The 25,541-nt window shown below is 44.3% G+C and overlaps 1 protein-coding gene and 1 long non-coding RNA gene across 4 annotated transcripts in view; both read right to left on the bottom strand.

Annotated features, from left to right (window-relative positions):
• Nucleotides 1-333: 333 nt before the first annotated feature.
• Nucleotides 334-18,357, bottom strand: LOC144592843 (uncharacterized). Its single transcript, XR_013547182.1, has 5 exons — nucleotides 18,220-18,357; nucleotides 14,673-14,751; nucleotides 8,313-8,488; nucleotides 5,141-5,194; nucleotides 334-1,849 (listed from the first exon to the last, which is right to left on the bottom strand). It is a non-coding gene; the product is annotated as an uncharacterized LOC144592843 (long non-coding RNA).
• A 4,440-nt stretch (nucleotides 18,358-22,797) lies between these two features.
• ttc39c (tetratricopeptide repeat domain 39C) overlaps nucleotides 22,798-25,541 on the bottom strand; it is a 60,431-nt gene continuing 57,687 nt past the window's right edge. For all 3 annotated transcript variants that reach the window (XM_078397983.1, XM_078397984.1, XM_078397985.1), the window contains exon 14: nucleotides 22,798-24,877. In XM_078397983.1, the coding sequence (XP_078254109.1) occupies nucleotides 24,791-24,877 (87 nt within the window). In that variant the 3' untranslated portion in view covers nucleotides 22,798-24,790. The remainder of the gene's footprint in view (nucleotides 24,878-25,541) is intronic.

Genomic DNA, 25,541 nt, shown 5'->3' with positions numbered 1-25,541 from the left:
TCTAGTTAGTGGGCTGAGGAGAAGTTTTCTCTTTCAAATATTCTTCACTAACACTTATATCAGTGGATACACAAACAAACATATATAGGAATCAGGAATTCTCTGTATAAACCCTTCAAGTGGCAAGTGAGAAATATAAAACTCTTTCCTGTTTTAGAGACAGCAGTGAGGGAATTGTGTGCTAATGTACTTCAGAGAGTATAAAAGTATGTATACAGAATTATCTGTGAGATAAAATACAAATTCCTCATCACTAGAAAGGATAATGCTATACAGGAAAAAAATATGGTGCATTATGCAAACAATTTCCATCTTGTTTTCATACGGTGTAAATACAAAAGAACTATTGTGGTATAACTCAATCAATTCAATTACTGGAAATGTATATGCTGAAGCATATTCCTTCCCTCTTCTGTTATTTTATTAAGTAGAAGTTACAATACAGTAACAGGCCATTTGGCCAAATGTGAGTTCCTGCAATAAGCTTCATAAGCTCCTCATTTCACCTTATTCTACTTGGTCAAATCTAATTTTTGAACAGTCATGCATAGTGAATCCTCAATATCTCTTCATCCATAATATCCCTATGTTGCTGATCTTAACTACCTATAGTAGCTATTTCCATATTCATGCCGTGCATCATGGAAACAGGCCCTTTTGCCCAACTCATCCATGCCAACCGAGTTACTCTATCCATCTAAGCCTTTCTTATTCATGTACCTGTCCAAATGTTGTTATTGTACCCGCCTACATCTTCTGGTGGCTTGTTCCATACACTCACCAACCGCTGTGTGAAAAAAGTTGCCTCTCAGGTTCCTATTAAATCTTTTCCCCTCTCACCTTAAACCTATCCTGGGAAAAACTACTTTCTGCAGGAAAAATACCTTATCTGTACCACTCATGATTTTACACACCTCTCCAGGATTATCCCTCAGTCTCCTTCAATCAAAGGTATACACTTCCAGCATGTCTAACCTCTCCCTATAACCACTCTCGGTTAAAGTTGATCTGAGGCTTGACGAGCAATTGTAACATTTATGATTTAATTTGTAGTCTTTCTCACACAGAAACCTTCTCTACTCATACTGTCAAAAGTCAATAGTTTAATAGTTATATGTCTTGATAATGGAACAATGAAATTCTCACTAACAGCAGAATAACAGGCCTGCAAAAATAATACCCATATATAATAATCAAAAATTCAATAAATTAATAACCCAATACAAGTGCAAAAAAAGGCAAATCCTTATTGCAACCAAAGACAGTCCATAGTTCATAGTTGAGATTAATGTTGTGTAGTGTTCAAGAGCCTGATGATTGTTGTTCAAAGCTATTCTTTGAAACTGGTGGTCATGATTTTCAGACTCCAATACCTTCTTCCCGATGGCATGAATGAAATGAGAGAACAGCCAGGGTGGTGTGGGTCTTTGATGCTGCTAGCTGCATTGTTGAGGCTGCGCGTTCTATAGATCTATTCGATGGTGGGGAGGTCAGTATTCTTGATGGACCGGGGAGTGTCTACCATTTTTTATAATCATCTTCATTCCTGAATGATCGTGTTGCCAAGCCAGGCCATAATGCAACCAGTCATGAGATTCCTTACCATATCCCTGAGAAGTTCAAGAGAGTATTCGTCGACATACTGAGTCTCCTCAATCTTCGAAGGAAGTGGAGGGTTGATAGGCTTTCTATATGATTGCACCAATATGCTAGGTCCAGAACAGATCCTCAGAGATAGTCACACCCTGGAACTTCCCTCCCACTGTGGCTCTCCCTTCCACAGACCCATCGATGTTCATGGATCCTCAGCATCCTGCTTCGAAAGTCAACAATCAGCTGGTTGGTCTTCCTGATGTTGAGAGCAAGTTAGTTGAGGAAGTGTAGGTGGAAAAAAAACAGCAGATGCTAGTTAAAATCAACGGTAGACAAAATGCTGGAGTAACTCAGCGGGTCAGGCAGCATCTCTGGAGAGAAGGAATGGGTGACGTTTCGGGTCGAGACCCTTCTTCAGACAGATGTTAGGGTAGAGGGCGGGACAAAGATAGAATGTAGTTGGAGATGTCAGGGGAGGGGGCGGGCCAATTTGTCAGGGGAGAGGGTGGGTTTTTGATTTGGCACCATTCAATCGGATGATCAATCTCTCCCTCCTACATTCTGACATCATGACCCGTAATTCATCCAACAACTTGGTGTTGTTGCCGAATTTGGAGATGATGTTGGAACTTTCTGCTATACAGTCATGGGCATATAGGGACTAGGGCACACAGCCCTGAGCTGCTTCTGTGTTGACAGCTATCGAGGAGCAAACGTGCCTATTTGCATTGATCTGTCTGCCGATGAGAAAGTCACTGTTTTGAACTCCTTCACTATTTCACAGATATTTATCAGGTCATGTTCCTCACGCTCCCCCTCAACCTCTTCAAACTTTTCTGATATTGTAACTGTTCAATATTGTGATCATCCTTGTAGATTATGTTCAGCGGAACTCTATATCCTTTTTTTGTCTGTAAATTTGGCACAACTTCCAGTGGTGGATTGGACTTATGAAAAGCTACACCGAATTAGCCCAAAAATTCAAATTTTAAGGCAAAAAGCATGTTTTCTGCAGTTTCAGGTAAGTATCACCATGGGTAAAGGCAGGGTTTAGTTCGAGGGAAAGGGATTAGATTTCTGTCTGTGCCCTGAGAGATGAAGGGAATCAAGGAATGTGCAATGAGCGCAGGAAGGTGGTGCTGAAGTAAAGGATCTGCCATGACCTGAGCGAGTAGAAACTAATGTTCTACACCATCTTCTACTTCATACATTGTTATGACCACTCTGTTACCTTTTAATGTGTACCTGTTGACAGGTACCCTCAACTCCTTTCAATTTATCTTAATACAATGAGAGCATAGCAATTTATATGTGGATTTTTAAATCAATGTTACTTGATCCAAAGTGAAAAACGCACACCTGCAAGCCTTCTTTCTCTGATATAATGTGAGAAATTACACTAATTAACATCTTTCATTCATTTTACTTTAAGAATGTAACCCTGGCTTTCAAGGTGCTCATATTGACTAATGCCATGCCAGTACCTTTTGGGATGCGTGGGTCCAAAGAATAGAAACGTGGGTGGAAACAGGCAGAAAAAAAATATTTGTTAAAACTTAAAAGAAAATGAAGGTACTGTTAAAGAAATAATTAAGACAACCCCCTGAACTGGGCTGTAATTGTTATTATTACCTGGTTTCACTTTATGGAGGGAGCAAAACGTTTTGTTTAATGAACACATATTCCCAATTTTGCCAAAAACTTGAACCAAAAATAAAGGCTGAAAATTTGATCCTTGTGACAGGTAGGACAATGTGGCTTAGGTTCCCCTGTAATATTCCAGAGTGAGGCCAAATTACCCAGAAATTGTTCTTATTCCTCTCCAGAAAGAAAGGACACTAACTGCATAATTCTCCAATAAAATTGCAGTCTGAAAGTGAATTCTAGGCATGTCAATAATATGAAAATACTACTAAATGGAAAATATATATCAAAAGAGGAACTTAATATTGTAGACACAATGAATCGCAAATGCTGGTTGACAAAAAAAGGCACATAGTGCTGGAGTAATCCTGTAGGTCAGGCAGCATCCCTGGATAGGTGATATTTTGGATCAGGACCCTTCTTCAGTCTGAAGAAGGGCCCCGATATGAAATGTCATTATCTCAATACTGTAAATTTCTTCATCCCTACAATTTGTCTGAAAATGCCAAAGTAACTTGAAAAATTATGTTTGCCAGATACCTAGTTTGTATGAGACCAAACTCATTGGAGTTTAAACGAGATTTGTACGGCAGTTTTTTTTACCGAGAGTGATGCGTGCCTAGAACACGCTGCCATGGGTGGTGGAGGGAGATAAACGCGCTGCCATGGGTGGTGGAGGGTGGTGGATGGAGCAGGGAGATAAAACTGTGGTGTTTAAGAGGCTTTCAGATAGGCACATGTAAGTACAGGGAATGGAGGGATTTGGATAATTTGCAGACAAAGATGTTTATCTTGGTTTCATTGTAGGCTTGCAGGTGTGCGTTTTTCACTTTTGATCAAGTAACATTGATTTTAAAATCCACATATAAATTGCTATGCTCTCAGTGTATTAAGATAAATTGAAAGGAGTTGAGGGTACCTGTCAACAGGTACACATTAAAAGGTAACAGAGTGGTCATAACAATGTATGAAGGCATCAAAAAAAACTGATGACAATTTTCAAAATCTGATTTTCCATCTCTCATCTTTTCCTATTCATAGGAATAGAAAAATATTCCTTGAAAGCAGATATGTTCTACTGTTGGACATTTTACAGATTAGACTATAGCAAAGAGGATTGAGGAGAAGAGGAATGGTAAACGAATACAAGATCATATCTTTAAATAAGAAAAGTGTAGAAAACCTGTTCCCACGTGTAGAGGTTCAATGCTCAGACAAAAATAATCAAGTAACATGGCAAATGTCACAGGAGTAATGTGAGAAGCAACTCTGGAACTCACTCCTTATTGAAAATAATATATAAGAGCTTTCAAAACAAGGTAAGGGGTAGGTGATTGAGGGAAATAATTTGCAAATCCTCATAGAAAGACCAAAGAAATGGGACTGAATAGATCATTCTAAAAATTTGCTTTGAACCATGATAATCTTTTGATGCTTTTTTTTTTGATTTAGAGATACAGCACAGAAACAGGCCCTTTTACGGCCCACCGGGTCCGCGCCGCCCAGCGATCCCCGCACACTAACACTATCCTACACCCACTAGGACCAATTTTTACATTTGCCCAGCCAATTAACCTACAAACCTGTACGTCTTTGGAGTGTGGGAGGAAACCGAAGATCTCGGAGAAAACCCACGTAGGTCACAGGGAGAACGTACAAACTCCGTACAGACGGCGCCCGTAGTCAGGATCGAACCTGAGACTACGGCGCTGCATTTGCTGCAAGGCAGCAACTCTACCGCTGCGCCACCGTGCCGCCGATTCATTAAATTGTAAGTGCAGTTTTAATAATTATAAATTTATACTGTTTAATTGAGTGAAACACACCCACAGTACAATTATTCAGCAGTGTCACTAGAGGAACTGATTACTCTCCATTCAATGAATTAGTCAGTTGTTCTTACCTCTGCTCATATGAAACATTTTAACCAGGTCACATATATCAAGTGATGGGTTCCCTAATGAAAATAGAAACAATAAACAATAAATCCAATTGTACTTTACTCACCATTAAAAATATATGTTACATAGAAACATAGAAAACAGGTGCAGGAGGGGGCCATTCGGCCCTTCGAGCCAGCACCGCCATTCATTGTGGTCATGGCTGATCGTCCCCAATCAATAACCCGTGCCTACCTTCTCCCCATATCCCTTGATTCCACTAGCCCCTAGAGCTCTATCTAACTCTCTCTTAAATCCATCCAGTGATTTGACCTCCACTGACCTCTGTGGCAGAGAATTCCACAAATTCACAACTCTGGGTGAAAAAGTTTTTCCTCACCTCAGTTTTAAATGGCCTCCCCTTTATTCTAAGACTGTGGCCCCTGGTTCTGGACTCGCCCAACATTGGGGACATTTTTTCTGCATCTGGCTTTTCCAGTCCTTTTATATTTTTATACGTTTCTATAAGATCCCCTCTCATCCTTCTAAACTCCAGTGAATACAAACCTAGTCTTTTCAATCTTTCCTCAAAAGTCAGTCCTGCCATCCCAGGGATCAATCTCGTGAACCTACGCTGCACTGCCTCAATTACAAGGATGTCCTTCCTCAAATTAGGAGATCAAAACTGTACACAATACTCCAGATGTGGTCTTACCAGGGCCCTATACATCTGCAGAAGAACCTCTTTACTCCTATACTGAAATCCTATTGTTAAGAAGGCCAACATTCCATTAGCTTTCTTCACTGCCTGCTGTACCTGCACGCCAACTTTCAGTGACTGGTGTACAAGGACACCCAGGTCTCGCTGCACCTCCCACTTACCTAACCTAACTCCATTGAGATAATAATCTGCCTCCTTGTTTCTGCCGCCAAAGTGGATAACCTCACATTTATCTATATTATACTGCATCTGCCACTCATCTGCCCACTCACTCAACCTGTCCAAGTCACCCTGCAACCTCCTAACATCCTCTTCACAGTTTACACTGCCACCCAGCTTTGTGTCATCCGCAAACTTGCTGGTGTTGCTTCTAATTCCCTTTTCCAAATCATTAATATATATGGTAAACAGTTGCGGCCCCAACACCGAGCCTTGCGGCACTCCACTCGCCGCTGCCTGCCATTCTGAAAAGGACCCGTTTACTCCCACTCTGCTTCCTGTCTGCCAACCAATTCTCTATCCATGTCAACACCCTATCCCCAATACCATGTGCTCTAATTTTAGTCACCAATCTCCCGTGCGGGACCTTATCAAAGGCTTTCTGAAAGTCTAGATACACTACATCCACTGGCTCCCCTTCATCCATTTTACTTGTCATGTCCTCAAAAAATTCCAGAAGATTAGTCAAGCATGATTTCCCTCTTTCATAAAACCCAGGGATGACTTGGACTTATCCTTTTACTGCTATCCAAATGCACCGTTATTACCTCTTTAATAATTGACTCCAGCATCTTTCCCACCACCGGTCAGGCTAACTGGTCTGTAATTCCCCTTTTTCTCTCTTGCTCCTTTCTTGAAAAGTGGGATAACATTAGCTATCCTCCAATCCACAGGAACTGTTCCTGAATCTATTGAACATTGGAAAATAATCACCAATACGTCCACTATTTCTAGAGCCACCTCTCTGATGACCCTGGGATGCAGACCATCAGGCCCAAGGCATTTATCATCCTTCAGTCCCATTAGTCTACCCAATACTATTTCTCGCCTAATGAAAATTTATTTCAGTTCCTCTACCCCCCGAGATCCTCTGTCCTCTAGTACATCTGGGAGATTGTTTGTGTCTTCCTTAGTGAAGACAGATCCAAAGTACCTGTTCAACTCTTCTGCTTTTACTGTCCTTCTTTATATTCTTGGCCAGCTTCCCCTCGTACTTCATCTTTTCAGCCCGTATTGCCCGTTTTGTTACCTTCTGTTGTCCTATGAAAGTTTCCCAATCCTCTGGCTTCCGGCTACTCTTTGCTGTGTTATACATCTTTTCTTTTCATTTTATTCCATCCCTAACTTCCCTTGTCAGCCAGGGTTGCCTCCTACTCCCCTTAGAATCTTTCTTCCTTTTTGGAATGAAATGATCCTGCGTCTTCCGGATTATGCCCAAAAATTCCTGCCATAGCTGTTCCACCGTCAATCCTGCTAGGATCCCTTTCCAGTCTACCTTGGCCAGCTCCTCTCATGCCTTCATAGTCCCCTTTGTTCAACTGCAACACTGACACTTCCGATTTAACCTTCTCCTTCTCAAATTGCAGATTAAAACTAATCATATTCTGATCACTACCTCTTATCAAATCTGGTTCATTGGACAACACTAAATCCAGAATTGCCTTTTCTCTGGTAGGCTCCATTACAAGCTGCTCTAAGAATCCATCTCGGAGGCACTCCATAAACTCTCTTTCTTGGGATCCAGAACCAACCTGATTTTCCCAGTCTACCTGCATATTGAAATCGCCCATCACCACAGTGGCATTACCTTTCTTACATGTCAGTTTTAACTCCTGCTGCATATCTTACACCCTACATCCAGGCTACTATTTGGAGGTCTGTAGATAACACCAATTAGTGTCTTCTTGGCTTTACAATTCCTCAACTCAATCCACAGTGACTCTACCTCGTCAGTCCCTATGTCTTCCCTCGCAAGGGACTGAATTTCATCCCTCACCAGCAGAGCTACCCCACCGCCTCTGCCCACCTGCCTGTCCTTTCTATCGGATCTATAACCCTGTATATTAAGTTCCCAGGCCCAATCCTCCTGCAGCCACGTCTTTGTAATCCCCACAATGTCATATCTACCGATCTCTAACTGAGCCTCAAGCTCATCTACTTTACTTCTTATACATCGCGCATTCATATACAGTACTTTTAATTCCTTACTCATCTCACCCTTCACATCGATCCCTATTACACTTGGCCATTCTCTCCTATCCCTTTGTGTGCTTTCTTTCCCGTTAATTCTGGGGTCATTAACTATCCCTTTACTCTCTTTCCCTTTAACTCCATCCTTGACTATCCCATTTGACACCCCCCCCCCCCCCCTTATTTAGTTTAAAACCACCCTTGTAGCAGTGGTTGTAATTTCAACTACAATTGACGTTATTACATTTACTCAACAACAAAGTAAATGAAGGCAAGATACAAACCTTCTCGAAATTGTAACAACTCGATGAAATACGAAGAGGCAAACATTTGGATGTTGTCAGGCTGGTCTTGCACCACAGCCCTGCCTAATGCCTCCAGCAGAGTTTTCAAGCCATCAGGCACTACAAGTTTACCGTGAGACGGCATCTTGATAAATTAATCTGAAATTAATCTTGATCTGAAATCAGAATGAAAACAATATATATGAACACAATGAAAGTGAAAATGGCTTGAATTCTAGTCTAACTATTAAATCTATTGAATGTAATATTTGAGTAAAACATTTCCCCGACTATAGGGTAGCACAGTGGTGCAGCTGGTGAAGCTGCCGCCTCACAGCACCACAGACCCGGGTTGGATTTCTGTTCATGGAAGAGCCTTGAGACTTTCCTTGTGGGCGATGGAGGTGTATTTGTTGATTTCATAAGTTCTAGGATCAGAATGAAGCTATTCGGCATATCAAGTCTACTCTGCCATTTAATCATGGCAGATCTATCTTTCCCTCTCAACCTCATTTTCCTGCTTTCTCCCCGTAACCCCTGACACCCGTACTAATCAAGGTGCTAATCATTAAGTTGACTGATATCTACTGCTAACCCAGCGACTGCTGTGGTTATCTACACTACACTGGGCGGCACATTGACACAGCTGTCTGTGTGTGGTATGAACTTTCTCCCTGTGATCGCGTGGGTTTCCTCCGGGTGCTCCAGTTTCCTCCCACATCCCAAAGAAGTATAGATTTGAGGTTTATTTGACCCTCTAAATCAGACATGTCCAAAGTCCGGCCCGGGGGCCGATCGCGGCCCGAGGTCAGATTTTATATGGCCCGCAGCTTCCGTCTTAAAATGCATTATTTATGGCCCGCCAGCACTGTCTAACAGAATGAAGGTAGGGGGAGAGGGGAGAGGAGAGGGCGACTACACCTCCCGGCGGTCGGCGCTGCCCGACCTACCCCCCCGCCCCGAGCAGGAGAGGTGACGGCGACTACACTTCCCGGCGGCAGGGTTGAGGGCGTGCGGGGGGGAACGGGAGAGCAGCAGCTGAGCTCTCCTCACCCCGCACGCTCATTGGCAGGCGCTCCTGTCAGTCGGGTGGGTGCCGCATCCCCCCCCCAGCAGGAGAGGCGACAGTGACTACATTACCCGATGGTCAGCGCTGCCCGATCTGCGGATTGTCAGACGCGAGGTCCGGGGGGGGGAGCGCATTAGTTAGTTAAAGGTCCGGGGGGAAGGGGGGGCGCATTAGTTAAAGGTCCGGGGGGAGCGCATTAGTTAAAGAAAGGTCGGCGGGGGGGGAGCGCATTAGTTAAACAAAGGTCCGAGGAGGGGGAGGGGGGAACGCATTAGTTAAACAAAGGTCCGGGGAGGGGGGGGAGCGCATTAGTTAAAGAAAGGTCCGGGGGGGGGGGGGGGAGCGCATTAGTTAAACAAAGGTTCGGGGAGGGGGGGGGAGCGCATTAGTTAAAGGTTCGGGGGCGGGGGGCCATCGGCCCTTGGGTATTTTCACATTATCAAATCTGGCCCTCTTTGAAAAATGTTTGGACACCACTGCTCTAAATTGTCCGTACTGTGTAGGGAGTGAATAAGAAAGTGGGATAACATAGAACTAGAGTGAAAGAGTGCTCGATGGTAGGTGTGGACTTGGTGGGCCGAAGGGCCTGTTTCCATGCTGGCTTTAAACTAAACTCAGTAAACACAATTAAAACAGATATAATGTAACAAAAAGGAACTGCAGATGCTGCTTTATTTCAAGGATGGATGCAAGATACCGGAGTAACTCAGCAGGTCAGGCAGTGTTTCTGGAGAAAATGGATAGGTGACATTTCGGAAAGGATGTCCTGATCCAAAACGTCACCTATCCATTTTCTTCAGAGGTGCTGCCTAACCCGCTGAGTTACTCCAGCATTTTGTGTCCGTCACAAGTAAAACAGATTCAAGAGGTATTAAAGAAGTAAAATATAATGGTTAGATCTAATTTTTTAAATGAGAATATTTATACAACGTATGCTACAATTGTAAATAGGATGATGTTTTGCTTTTGTACAGGACATTTTACAAGAACCTGCATTAAATAACAAGGTGCTTCACATATTGTCATCAAAGAATATTGAAGGGGTCCAGCGATCTCAAAGGATTGTGGTGCTGGAATTCCACTACATGCAGATGGTTGGTCTCGAGGGGAGGAAGGAACAGTAAGACTGATGTGAAGATCAGATCAGCCTTCAGCTTACTGAATAGTGGTATGGGCTGGAGAAATCATATGTTAGGTCATCCCCCATCTTCTTGCACGGCTTCTATTTCTTACGTTCTTTAACATCGTTACAAAATTCAAAGAAAGGTGTTGAAGGAATCCTATTTCTCTTTAGTGGCTGCTTCAGGATTTGGGAATAAAAGGACAGTGAAACAGTTCCAGGTCTTGACAGTGAGTGACTTAGAGAAAAACTGAGGAGACTGTGGTGTTCTTATGCATCTGATTCATTTTACGCTGCCTTGGGAAAACAGCTGAAATAATCAAAGATATTCCACTCTGGTCATTCCTCTTCTCCCTGCTCCCATGGGGCAGAAGATACAGAGCTTGTATGCGCACCACCAGATTCATGAACAGCTTCTTCCCCCGTTATCAGGCTTATGAATGGTCCTACAGGCTAGGGTACTGTCCGATTCACCTCTACTTCATTGTGGAAGTTGGACTTTGTCTATGGAACTGATGTGCTACAAAATATATTCTGCACTCTGCATTCTCTACCAATTGTACAAGTTGCAACTGATTATATCTATGAATGGTATATTTCATCTGTTTGGATAGCATGCAAAACAAAGCTACCGAGGTACAGTGACAATAATAAACCTAAACCTTAAGCCTTTGTCTATTTGGCTATCAAGGGCCTCCGAGAATTGCTACAATTTATCATGCAGATGGTAGATGCTGTAGGCATGTTTAGGTGACGTTTCTGGTCAAGACCCTTCTTCAGACTCCAGCGTATTCTCCAGAGATGCTTCCTGACCTGCTGTTACTCCAGCATTATGTCCTTTTCTGTATTAACCAGCATCTGCAGTTCTTTGTTTCTACTATTGTTGGAGTTTGATGGGAAGGGGAACATAGAGTGTGAGAGTAAACTTGCAGTGAACATGAAAATCAGAAAAACCTTTGTAGATATGTGGTGACTAAAAGATTGGTTGAGACAAACGTAGATTACTATAGTATATGTCCTTTACCTGGAAACGGGAGGAAAAAAATCCTAAGGATGATACTGGAACTGGAGCCCTTAAGTTATAAGGAAAGGCCTGACAGTCTGGACTTTTCCCCCCTGGCACATAGGAGGCTAAGGGGTGACTTTATAGAGCTATATAAAATCACAAAGGTGATTGGTGAACAGTCACATACTTTTTCCCAGGATGGAGAAGTTGTCAAGCTGGAAAGGGCGTAGAGTGCAAGGATGTTGCTCGGATCCGAGGGCCTGAGTTATAGGGAGAGGTTGAGCAGGCTAGGACTCTATTCCTCGGAGCGCAGGAGGATGTGGGGTGATCTTATAGAGAGAGGTGTACAAAATCATAAGAGGAATAGATCGGGTAGATGTAAAGAGTCTTGCCCAGAGTAAGGAAATCAAGAACCATAGGTTTAAGGTGAGGGGGCAAAGATTTAATAGAACCTGAGGGGCAAATTTTTCACACAAAGGGTGGTGGGTGTATGGAACAAGCTGCCAGAGGAGATAGTTGAGGCAGGTAATATTGCAACGTTTAAGAAATGTTTAGGTAGGTACATGGATAGGACAGGTTTAGAGGGATTTGGACCAATCGCAGGAAGGTGGGACTAGTGTGGATGGGACATATTGTCACATGGACAAGTTTGCCCGAAGGGCCTATTTCCACACTCTATGACTCTCTAAACCTGTAGGGAATATATGGGGACAATGTGTGGAGGACCCTACTAGAGAGGGCAAAGCTTGACCTACTCTTGGAACACAGGACAGGGCAAATGTTTGAGATGTCACGGAGGGGAACTTTGGGGAGCAGTAACCATAGTTCTAACACTTTAAAAAAAACTTGTTAAAGTTTTAAATCTGTGAATTATGACAGTATTAGATAGAATTGTGCAAAAGATGATTGAAGTAGTTCGATTGCAGGTAATTTGTCCAGAAAATAAAGTTATATCTTGACATTATGTTCGAGCCATGATTGAATGGCGGAGTAGACTTGATGGGCCAAATGGCCTAATTCTGCTCCCATGACTTATGTACATTAAATCATTTCACTGGGCAGGAAGAAATGCACGTAACCTGCACTCCTCCAGAAAGACTGCTCGTGTTTCTGGATGGTGGGGTGACAGAAGGAGATGCTGAATATCCTCAGCAGGCCCTCTTTTTACAGGCATAGTGCATTACAATGTCACAGCTGGTAGAGCCACTGCCACACAAAGCTGGAGACCTGGGTTCGATCCTGATTTCCGATGCTGTCTGTGTGGAGTTTGCATGTTCTCCCAGTGACCCACATGGATTTCCTTTGGATGCTATGGTTTCCCTTAGTGTGCAGGGAGAGGATGAGAACATGGGATAACACAGAACTAGTGTGAGCAGGTGTTAGATGGTCAGCGTTGTCTTGGTGGGCCGAAAGGCTTGTTTCCATGCTGTATCTTCTATCAAAATCGCAAATTTACAGCTGCTGCTGCATTTTTTTTTTCTTTTTTCATTTTCCCATTTTCGACAGCTTGTCTTAAATTATTTTTAATAAATGAGATGAATTAATTGGTTTCTAAAGTGTAAGAGACAGGGCAGTGTGGGTTTTTATTTTTATTTTTTTAATTTAGTGCAAAGATAATATGAGGTCTGATGAAAATCATGCTATTGGAAAATCATTTTATAAAAACAAATGTGTCAATGGGGAAAAGAGGATTATCGGCATAAAGTATTGGTCTCATGGTAACAATTTTATTTTTTCCGCATGATTTTCAAAAAATAAAAGTCTTTTGGAAAGCAGTAAGTTTATTTTTGTTACTGCAAGCTAAAAATCCGAATGTTTGTATGTTACATTGTTTAATAAGAGTATCATCATGTCAATAAAATTGAGTGCTTATCAATTTCAACAGCTTCTCGCTGTGAAATGGGCAGACTGTGTTCTCAAGAAACAATGGGGTCTGTTTACTGCAAGGAGGTTACATGGAAACTGTTTTTCCCCTGTACTGTTTTCATTCGATTGTCAATTTCCAAAGTAACTTAAGAAGTTCTCTAATTCCCAATCAAAATCGCATTATAACCAATTTCACCCATGTAATATAAATAGTGCTCCCTAGTTCATTAATTGCGTTATATCTAATTAGTTTTATGGAAACACACACTATAGCAAACCTATGTATAGGAAAGAACTGCAGATGCAGGTTTAAATCAAAGGTAGACACAAAATGCTGGAGTAACTCAGCTGAACAGACAGCATCTCTGGAGAAAAGGAATGGGTGACGTTTCTGGTCAAGACCCTTCTTCAGATTCTAGCAGAACCACCTGCACTTATGATAGAGGGAAGGAATTGATTCCTGAGATGGATTTATCTCTATCTCTCATTATATTACTGTACCTTGGTACACGTGACAACGATAAACCTAAAAAGATGGTGGTGAGGAACATTGCTGATCCATTAGTCCTTTTGGTGAAGGTGCTCCCACTGTATCATTGAGGAGGGAGTACCAGGATTTAAACCCAGCACCAATGAAAGAACAGAGATGGTTTCTATGCACAAGAAACAATTGTGTATCATGACAGTGAAGGTTGCCGGGTTGGGAGTAGTCTGGGCAAGAAACCCATCTGTCGTTTTGCAGATGATCAGAGTGCAGTGGAGGACCAGTGAAGGGAATGGACATTGAATGGACAGATTGCTTCATCCTGAACGGTGCCAAGCTACTTGATTGTTGTTGGTGCTATATTCATTCGGGATCATCACACTCTAGATCGGTGCCACTATGAGTGATGGAAAAGCTGAGTTACTCCCTCTGCAGCATGCCCGGCCTGTGATCCTGCGTTGCAGCCACCGTATCCAGCTGGGTGTTTTTCCATGGTAAACTCAGGATATTGATGGGAGGCAACGTGGAGATGGCAATGCCATTGACAGTTACGGTTACTCCAGAACTCTGTGTTCTGTGTGCACAAGGAATTGCCAGAAAAACACCCTTGACAATGTTGGCTGCCAGCTGCTTGAAGGGGAGTTTTTGATACACATTGACTAAAGAAACTGCTTTTCTGGATTCTTCAGCAAAACACAGTGCTGGATACTCTATTTTGCAACTCACACACCTTTCGTTCCACCCAGATATGCTATTTGGCATTTAAGAAACCACACTGAATAGTTCACATGCTATCTAAGTAACTATTAGATTACCTTGTCAACAACTGAAAAATATTCTTTTTAGTTCTCTTCAGAATGAATCATATCACTGTGTTTCACACTTTCAAGAACTCTGAAAAATTGAGTACAGGGTTAGTTCTTGTCAGAGTTCACATGTCGCAATTTCTAGCTTATCTCTGTCTAAATTTTTCCATTATACCTCTGCATTAAAATCTTAATTTTACTCAAAGAAAAATGGAGCGATGTGGAGCAGGTGCAACAGACAATAGGTGGAGGAGTAGGCCATTCAATGTGATCATGGCTGATCATTCACAATCAGTACCCCGTTCCTGCCCTCTCCCCATACCCCATGACTCCACTAGCATTAAGAGGTCTATCTAACTCTCTTGAAAGCATCCAGAGAATTGGTCTCCACTGCCTTCTGAGGCAGAGAATTCCACAGATTTACAACTCTGTGTGAAAAAGTTTTTCCGCATCTCCGTTCTAATTGGCCTACCCCTTATTCTTAAACTGTGGCCCTGGTTCTGGACTCCCCAACATTGGGAATAAGAGTGGGTGTTGGCATCATGTTTGGCACAGATATCATATCATATCATATCATATATATACAGCCGGAAACAGGCCTTTTCGGCCCACCAAGTCCGTGCCGCCCAGCGATCCCCGTACATTAACACTATCCTACACCCACTAGGGACAATTTTTACATTTACCCAGCCAATTAACCTACATACCTGTACGTCTTTGGTATTGTGGGCCGAAGGCTATATTGTTCTATGTTCTAAAAATAGTCCAGGATGTCCCAAAGTGAAATTACACAGCTAAATTTATAATCATTTTTATTATGACATCAACTTTCCACAAAAACTGTTTGACCCATTATTCATGTCACAGAAACCTTATTGGATTGTGTAATGGTTTTATGCACCACCACTGACTTTCAGTAAAGGCTGCTAAACATTTTACGTAGGGGTAGAGCACTCCTGGACACTCTCTATGGTTTCTGCTGGAGTGGCACATGGCACACAGTGGGCATCGGTTGACAGGTGATGCTTAAACCACTTGGTGGAGTTACCACCGGTCCTACACGTCTCACAGATGAACACATGGGCAAGCCATGCTCCAGTGTGAACGAACAAAAACAAAGTGTTGGAGTAACTCAGCCAGTTGGGCAGCATCTGTGGAGGGAAAATGGACAAGCGACATTTCGGGTCGGGACCCTTCCTCTGGACTAAAAGAGTGGAGGGGACAGGCAATATGAAGAGGTGAGTGGGCTGGGGCAAAAGCTGGCACACGACTGATGGATCCACGTGAGGAGGGGTAGATTGCTGGGTGGAGTCCTAGATAGAGTGGATGCGGAGGATGTTTCCACGTGGGAGAGTCTAAGACCAGAGGCCATAGTCTCAAAATAAAAGGACGTACCTTTAGAAAGATGAGGAGGAATTTCTTTAGTCAGAGGGTGGTGAATCTGGAATTATTTGCCACAGAAGGCTGGAGGCCAGCAATGGATATTTTTAAGGAGGAGATTGACAAATTATTGATTAGTAAGGGTGTCAGGGGTTATGGGGAGAAGGCAGGAAATTGGAGTTGTGAAAGATAGATCAGCCATGATTGAATGGTATAGTAGACTTGATGGGCCGAATGGTCTAATTCGAATCCTGTAACCTATGAGTCAGGTGGGAGAGGGATGGAGATAACAGCAGATGATGGAACATGAATGGTGGAGGCAACGATGGCTTGCAGACTTTGGAATTTGATGGGAAAAGGTGGACAATGAGACTTATATAAGTGAGGTGGGGTGGCCAGATGGGTACCGAGGGGAGAGGAGATGGAGTGGGTGGGGACAAAGCTAGAAGAGGTGTGATGCTGGTGGAAAGAGTATGTGTGGAAGGATCTGTTGCTTAGATGGACCAAACTTCCTGAAATTGTAGAATTTAATGTTCATGCCATTGGTTTGCTGAGGAATATGAGATGCTCTTCCTGAGGAATATGAGATGCTCTTCCTCTAGCTTGCATTTGACCTCACCCCCCTTGCAGTGGAGGCGAGGACAAACAGGTGATGTGGGAATGGGGTGGGGAATTGAAATGGCTATCAACCAGGTGCTCCAGTGACTATGGCAGACGGGCTTGACAAAGCAGTAGCTTCATCTGCCATGGTCTCACCGATCCAGAGCACCGAATGCAATGGTCAAAGAGAAGCACCCAGCTTCATTCACCACACTCCCCCGTCACCTTTAGTTTGGTTTATTGTCAACTAACTAGTTAGCAGAGAGATGATATATGATTACAATAGAGCCGTCCACAGTGGATGGATATAGAATAAAAGGAATAATATTTAGTGCAAGATAAAGTCCAGTTAATGATAATCCGAGGGTCTCCAGTGAGGGAGATAGGAGGTGAGGACCGCTCTCCTAGTTGTTGACAGGGCGGGTCAGTTGCCTCATAGCAGCTGGGAAGAAACTTCCTGAATCTGGAGGTGACAACTCACACACCTTTCGTTCCACCCAGCAGAGATACTGGCTGACCCGCCTAGTCAGTGTGTGAGCACACTGGGCGGCTGGCACGGCACGGCACTGCACTACACGGCACTGCACGGCACTACACGGCACTGCACTACACGGCACTGCACTGCACTACACGACACGGCACTGCACTGTACTACACGACACGGCACTGCACTGCACTACACGACACGGCACTGCACTGCACTACACGGCACTGCACTGCACTGCACTACACGACACGACACGGCACTACACGGCACGGCACTACACGGCACTACACGACACTCACTGCTGGCGAGTCACAGTCTCGCTTGGGAAGCTGAACACTGACTGAGCTTATGGACACGGGAGCGCGCACCGCGGGCTGTTCATACTGGCGCGTGCACACACGGGGAGGGGTCCCACTGCACGCCGGGGGCGCGCACAGCGTATGATGCGTGTGCACACACGGGGAGGGGTCCCACTGCACGCAGGGGGCGTGCACAGCGTATAATGCGCGTGCACACACGGGGAGGGGGGGGTCCCACTGCACGCAGGGGGCGTGCACAGCGTATAATGCGCGTGCACACACGGGGAGGGGCGGTCCCACTGCACGCAGGGGGCGCACAGCGTATGATGCGCGTGCACACACGGGGAGGGGGGGCCCACTGTACGCCGGGGGCGCGCACAGCGTATGATACGCGTGCCCACACGGGGGGGGGGCACTGCACGACGGGGGCGCACACGGGGGGGTCCCACTGCACGCAGGGGGCGCGCACAGCGCAATATGCGCGTGCACACGGGGAGGGGTCCCACTGCAAACCGGGGGCGCGCAAAGCGTATGATGCGCGTGCACACACGGGGGGGTCCCACTGCAAGCCGGGGGCGCGCACAGCGTATGATGCGCGTGCAAATACGGAAAGCCGGGGGCGCGCACAGCCTTTGATGCGCGTGCACACACGAGGGAATTCCCACTTGTGCGCGTCCACGCGCATAAACCTTGTCGCGGGCGCGCGCTTTGGAGTTTCAGACCAGGTCGCGTGCGCGCGCATACGTGATGTCGCCCTCGGGAGCGCGCGCAGGCGGGGGGAGGTTCTCACCGGGACCTGGCGCGGGTGAGTGTCCTCGCCGCCGCACCGCACTTGAGTCGCCGCCGCTTGCCGTAGCCCGGGGCCAACGCGTTTTGAGGCCTAGCGGGGCGGCGGCGGCGCGCGGACACAGGTCCCATTGTCACGTGGGGCCCGGTCAGCGCTCACGTGGGGATGTCTGTCCGTCAGCGGCAGGGCACGCCCCCTACCCACCCTGTGATTGGGTGCGTGAGCTGTCCGTCAGCGTCAAAGCCCGCCCCCTTTGTGAGTGAGGGTGCTGGTCATGTGGGCGGGATAGCTCCACCCCCTCCCCAAGTACCTTCCCCTGCAACCGCAGAGATGCAACATCTGTCCCTGTACCTCCCCCTTCGTCTCCATCCAAGGACAGGTGAGGCCAAAGGTACTAGAGGAACAAGATAGACCACTAGACCCTAAAAACCGTAGTACGTCATGGCGCCATTTTAGTAGGCAGAAACTTGCAGAAACATTTAAAAATAAAAATCTGTGAATTGATAGATGATATATATTCTGCATTTTAATGGTGTCATTATACATACTGTTCCCCAAAACACTGATTGCACTGCGAGAGGCATAGCGAACGGTGGGGTTCGCCTACTAAAATGGCTCCTTTGCGTACTATACTTCAGTATAGGCGATTTGAACGGTGGTCCACCGTGTTCCTCTAGCATCTTTGGGTGAGGCAGAGGTTCATTTGCACCTCCTCCAACCTCATCTACTGTATCCGCTGTTCCAGGTGTGGACTCCTGTATATCGACGAGACCAAGTGCAGGCTCAGCGATCGTTTCGCTGCACACCTCCGCTCAGTCGCCTTAACCTACCTGATCTCCTGGTTGCTCAGCACATTAACTCCCTCCCATTTTCACACACACCTTGAGGCCCAGCACAAATTGGAGAAACAGCCCCTCATATTTCACTTGGGCAGCTTACACCCCAGCAGTGTGAATCTGGATTTCTCTAACTTCAAGTAACCGTTGCATTCCCTATCTCTCTGTCACTCCCCATTCTCCAACTAGTTTCACTGTCCCCCTGATTAAATTTTACCGATTGTATGCTTTGTCATCTTCCCCTCAGTTAACAGTGAACCATTCTGCATTTTTCCAAAATCATCATCCCCTTTGATCTGTGTTTTTACACCTTATCCATCCATATCTCTATATCTCCCTCTCCCCTGACTCAGTCTGAAGAAGGGATCCAACCTGAAACATCACCCATTCCTTCTTTCCAGAGATGCTGCCTGACCTGCTGAGTTACTCCAGCATTTTGTGTCTATCTTCGGTGTAAACCAGCATCTGCAGTTCCTTCCTACACACGTTAAAAAAAATCTAATCATGTATTGTCTTTCTGCTGACTGGTTATAATGCAACAATATTTTCCACTGTACCTCGGTACACATGACAATAAACTAATCTAAACTAAACTCACTAACAAAAGTGCGGTCCTGACCTACCATCTTCCTCATTGAAGACCTTCGAACTATCTTTAATTGGACTCTACGTTGCACTAAACATTATGCCCTTTATCCTGTATCTGTAGACGGCTCGATTGTAATCATGTAGTCTTCCCACTGATTGGTTAACACGCAACAAAAGCTTTTCACTGTAACTCAATACAGGTGACAATAAACTAAACTAAACTAGCATCGGCGAAGAGAGGGACAGAGAGAAATAGAGCTGAAAGAGCACAAACCTGAAAATCAACTGAAAACACACGGCAAAGCAGATGCTGATTCCCCATAAAGATTTGAAGTAACTCTCAAAGTCAGGTAGCACCTCTGGAAAAAATGAACAGGTAATGTTTCGGATTGAAGCGCTGTGAATCCTCCAATCCATTTCTCCGCGACATTCATTCCTCTAGCTTCACAACCTGCAACTCTTACATCCATTTGTCTCACACCTTGTCTTTTCATGTCTGGTCTATATCCAACCATCTGCCTATCAAAGTCCTCCCTCACCTGTAGCAACCTACCAGGCTTTGTTCTTCCCCATCTTTTTTCCAGCATTCTCACCCCCACCTCCACAATCAGTGGGAAGGGTTCCAACTCAAAATATCACTTGTCCACGTTCTCCAGAGATCCTGCCTGAGTTACTCCAGCATGTTGTCTCCTGTTTTGCCAAAAAACAGCTGCAGTTTCTTATTTCAGCACCTCTGGAGAACATGGGTATGCAACATTTTGGGTCAGGATCCTTCTTCAGACTTACTTTAGTAAGGGGGGGGGGAGGAAGAGAGCTGGAAGAGGGGTGGAGTGGGGGCAGGGCAGTCAATAAATAGACTGATGTTTCAGGTTAATGACACGAAGTAGCATTGGAGGCAGGTATATCTGGAGACTTCAAAAACCGAGATTTCCAAACTTGGACCTGGTCTGGTGAACTTCAGTACTGCCCCCATATCAATAATACAAACAAGCAACTAAGTCACATGCACAAGTCCACTTCATGCTTCAAGCCACTCTACCTTGATCCCTTCATCCCTGCCACATATTGTTATTTTGACCTTACATATCCAATACAAGGAATGCAGTCATTCACACATATAACCACCACCTTCATAGGCCAAAACCTCAGATGGCAGTATTGCCAGCACCCTTGAGAAATGAACACAAAAAAAATACAATTTCTGTAAGGTGTTAGTCTAGAAACTAGCTTTTATCAAACATTTTTCTTAAAGTCTAGCCTAGGTAATAAACATTGTGTGTGCATTTGTTTACTTTTTTCCAAAATATATGATCCTGCCTTAAAGCAGTTATACTAACAAGAGTTTTAGATGTTTATATGTATGCTCCCCATAACATTTCAGTCAAATATATTGAAACTATTTTCAGGCAACCACAAAACTGCTATAACTGACGTCCAATTCTTCAGAAATACAGATAGTTTGCCATCTGTCTTTGCTGTTTCCTGCAACTCAGGGAAATATTATTTCTTGTATCATTTAAAAAAATTAATTCAAAGTGTTTCAGATTGAAGAAAGATCCAATGCAGACACCGTACATTTTGACCCGCTTTTAAAATAACACGCTTGTCCAATTACTTTGTTAAATTCAACTTTGATAAAGTTTCATTTACGCACTCTTATTTTCTGAATAATGCCCCGGCAGCATAGTCACGTGTTGTGCCTGGCATGTTTGTTTTACTCTGTTTTATTTACACGCTGCTTTTCAAGCACGTAATCAATGTATTGAAATCAAACAATGAAATTCTTACTTGCAGCAGCATAACAGGTCAGTACTCAATAGATAACATAATATTCGGCAAGATATGCACAACGTGGAGCCAGCGCTGCCCTTGCAGCTGCGGCTTGCCTACGTCCGTTTGTCTTTTGTGTTTTTTGTTGTTTTTGTCTTAATTGTAGTTTAAATATGATGTAGTGTTTGTGGTTGTGTGTTATGGGGGGGGGGGGGGGGGAACTGTAAAAGTGTCTCTCCCGACCCTTGTTTCTGTGTCGTGTCCCCGTTCCCGCTGCGGCCTACCATCGGCCATGCACCTGGAGCTGGCGGCCTCCACCTGGGACCACCTGGGACCACCTGGGCTCTGGTTCGCAGAGCCCGCGGCCCGGACTCACCACCTGCGGCGCTGGCTGCCTTCGGATGCTGCGGGAGCGGCTGCGACTCGTCTCCGGAGGCTCCGGCGCGGGCCGCGTGGACGTCGGAAGCCCGCAGGCCCCTGGATGGGGGCCGACATCGGGAGCTCCGGCAGCGGCAGCGTCTTCGCCCGCCCCGAATCGCGGGGCTTGGGTCGGCCCGCCGCGGACCTTTCACCGTCCAGCGCGGCGCTTCAATGTCGGGAGCTCCGACGTGGCAACTCCAACAGCCTGACCGCGGGAGAAGACGGCAGGGGAAGAGAAAAAGACATTCTGGCCTTCCATCACAGTGAGGAGGTGACTGGAGGTGACTGTGATGGATGTTTCTTTTGTTTAGTTTATGATTGTATGTGCATTGCATATTTGTATTGCTTATTTTTATTGGTCTTATTGTTGAACTGCGGGTAATTTTTCATTTCACTGCACATTTATGTGTATGTGACAAATAAATTGACTTAATAAACAAAGACCGTTCAACAAATAAAAATAACCAATAACTATAGATATTAACATGTCTGGTCACATTGTTTAATGTAGGTGAGTAACAGCAGTCGACATACAGTCAAAACTCTTGGGACAGATTTTGTCATCCACATTTCCACTCATGTACACAATGAACAGATCCAATTCTCAGTGCTCAGCCTCAAAGAACATCACAGTAACGGTGAGATCAGCAGGCACAAACCTCTTTGTTTTATGTCCCCTGACAAGCTCATTTACGAATGAAGTCCTAGTTCATTCTGTAATGAAGTCAATTCTCAATGCAAGGTGAACATATTTTCCTCCATTTACGCAAAGGTTAGCACAATCATTAATTATTGGGTTATTTACAAGACTAGGTTCATTAATATGTTAGAAGGAACTGCAGATGCTGGTTTAAACTGAAGATAGGCACAAAACGCTGGAGTAACTCAGCGGGGCAGGCAGCATCTCTGGAGAGAAGGAATGGGTGACGTTTCGGGTCGAGACCCTAAAAGGGTCTCGACCTGAAACGTCACCCATTCCTTCTCTCCAGAGATGCTGACTGTCCCGCTGAGTTACTCCAGTTTTTTGTGTCTATCTTAGGTTCATTAATAATTGGTTTCCCTTCCCCTGAGCAGTATGTGTGCAGCAGCCAAATGTTGGTAACACTCCAGTGTATGAACTTGCAAAGATTCATATTACATTACTTTACCCAAGTCAACGATTTAAAAACGTCAGTTATGTCATTCCCATCCTTATAAACAAAACAAATCCAGCCACAATGTAGAATTACACAACATTGTGTACATAAGGGGACTGAACTTCTCGGATCATCAGCTTCGTAAAACAGTACAACGGATTTGAAGTTACAAGAAAGACATGTTTCTGAGCAACAGGCAAAAAATTCGGAAAGAAAATTAATCAATGCAACCAGCAACAATTGGAGAGACACAAGGAACTGCAGATTCTAGAATCTTGAGCTAAACACAAAGTGCATGGAGGAACTCAGTGGGTCAGGCATCATCTGTGGAGGGAACGGACAGGCGACAATTCAGGTCGGGAACAATCTTCAATCTGAAGCAACACCGCCTGTTCATTTTCCTCCACAAATGCTGCCTGACCCGCTGAGTTCCTCTAGTACTTGGATTTGGCTCAGCAACAATTAGTTCTGTTTGTCCTTGGAGTTTTGGTTTGACAGAAATATTCCAGGGTCTGCACCAGGCCAATTGGCAATGTGGGCAAGGTACCAGTGCCTGTAGAATGATGCTGCCATGAGGAATTATGAGAGGAGCTTGGCGCTCGAAACAGGCATGGCAGCTGGACAATCTAAACTCTACACATGTTGCAATATATACAGAAATGCAAATGTGCACCTTTGAAGGACGGAGTATGCAGGTCTCACTGCCAGTAAACCGTGCCTCTTATATCAATAATTTATAAAAAAATATATTTGAAAGCAATCATGGTGGTGTTTCGAAGTGGTGTCTACATCCAAGTGATATGTTACATGTTCCTATCCAATGGTTCACATCTTGCAGATAATGGACTTTAAATAACTTGGCAATAGCATTAGCTAACACAGAATAAAATTGTGTTTATCCCTGCAAGATGTTTGTAACAATAGATACAAACCCAACATCATAATATGACAAAACTAATGAAAATTAGGTAATTTGACACTGAGATGCTACAAGGCAGTTTCATTTGTTCAGTACCCTGTTTTCCAGAGTTACACTTTTAAAAATGTATGAATTTCACAATTTGCATCCGATCCTCAACTGAGGTATCTGGATACTTTTAAAAGAATGCCAACACAGAAAGATCAAATAATATCTTGGTGTAGTTATTTCTGAGGTTCAGAGACATTTCAAAAAAGACTGCTTCCTACACTCATAATTAACAAATGACCCTGAGCAGAAATGAACTCGAGTCCCTTGCTGCTGGTGTTCTCTGGGTCTGATACAAAAGGGATTTAAAAAGTGCTACCAATATTTTACACATTTTAAAATAATGATGGCATAAAATCTCGGCAAAATATAAATAAATTAGAGCAACAAAAAGTATGGCTATTATTCTATTTTAACTATATGGCTGTTTATTCTGCCTGAAATAGGCAAAAGCCATGAATCCTCCTTCAGTCCTGACCTACTAACATTAACCAAGCCCATTAGAATCAGTGCCAATGACAGGAATGGGCTCTGTGCATCGTTCAACTATACAGCTAAGATCTAAACTGGGCTACAGAGTTTATCAAAGTGGGGTTAAAATGAGCAAGGCCACTTGATACTCCTTGGAACCGTCTAAGCCGCCTCCTGTTTAACTATCGATAGTAAAGCATCAGATCTCCTGCATCTCACACTCGCCGGCGAAACCATCCTTGCACATTCAAAAATATTCTACATGCTTAGGTCTAATGGAGCCTTTCTTGAGTTCAGGCTGACCATTTTGCTGTGCATTTACAGCGTAAAGTGCAGAAATTGATTCAACCGTATGTGCACTGAAGAGGACTCCGGTTTGGCAAACGTCACTGTGGAACTTCTTTCAGAGACGCTAAAGCGGTATGGATACGCACGTGAAGCCGGTTTTCAAAGTCATACCCAGCAAACTCCTCCTGCGAGAGAGAATAGGCATTAAGTGCAAGATGACAAAATTGTGTACAAAATCATGAGAGGATTAGATCGCATTGGCTCACAGAGTCTCTTGCCCAAGTAGGGAAATTGAGAACCAGAGGACATAGGTTTAAGGTGACGGGGGAAATATTTAACAGGAACCTGAGGGGTAGATTTTTCGGAAAAGGTGGTGCGTGTATTGAACGAGCTGCCAGAGGAGGTAGTTGAGGGAGGTACTATCGCAACATTTAAGAAAGGTTTAGACAGGTGCATGTATAGGTCAGAAGGATATGACCAAATGCAGGTAGGTGGGACTAGTGTAGACGGACCATGACTAACGTGGGCGGTTGGACCGAAGGGCATGTTCCACGCTATAAGACTCCATATCATTTTTCTACATGAAATGGAAACGTTCAATTAGAGTAGATACCAAAATGTCGACATTACGTACAATATTCTGCATACCACCAAACCTGAAGCCATAGCCTCAGAATAAAAGGACGTACCTTTAGAAAGGAGATGAGAAGGAATTTCTTTTATCAGAGGGTGGTGAATCTGGAATTTATTGCCACAGACGGTTGTGGAGACTAAGTCAATGGATATTTTTAAGGCAGGGATTGACAGATTTTTGAATAGTATGGATGCCAGGGGTTATGGGGAGAAGGC

The sequence above is a fragment of the Rhinoraja longicauda genome, chromosome 4 (genome assembly GCF_053455715.1).
Source record: "Rhinoraja longicauda isolate Sanriku21f chromosome 4, sRhiLon1.1, whole genome shotgun sequence".
In the NCBI taxonomy this organism is placed as follows: domain Eukaryota; kingdom Metazoa; phylum Chordata; class Chondrichthyes; order Rajiformes; family Arhynchobatidae; genus Rhinoraja; species Rhinoraja longicauda.
The sequence above is the reverse complement of the archived record's forward strand: the minus strand, read 5'-3'. Positions and strand labels throughout refer to the sequence as shown.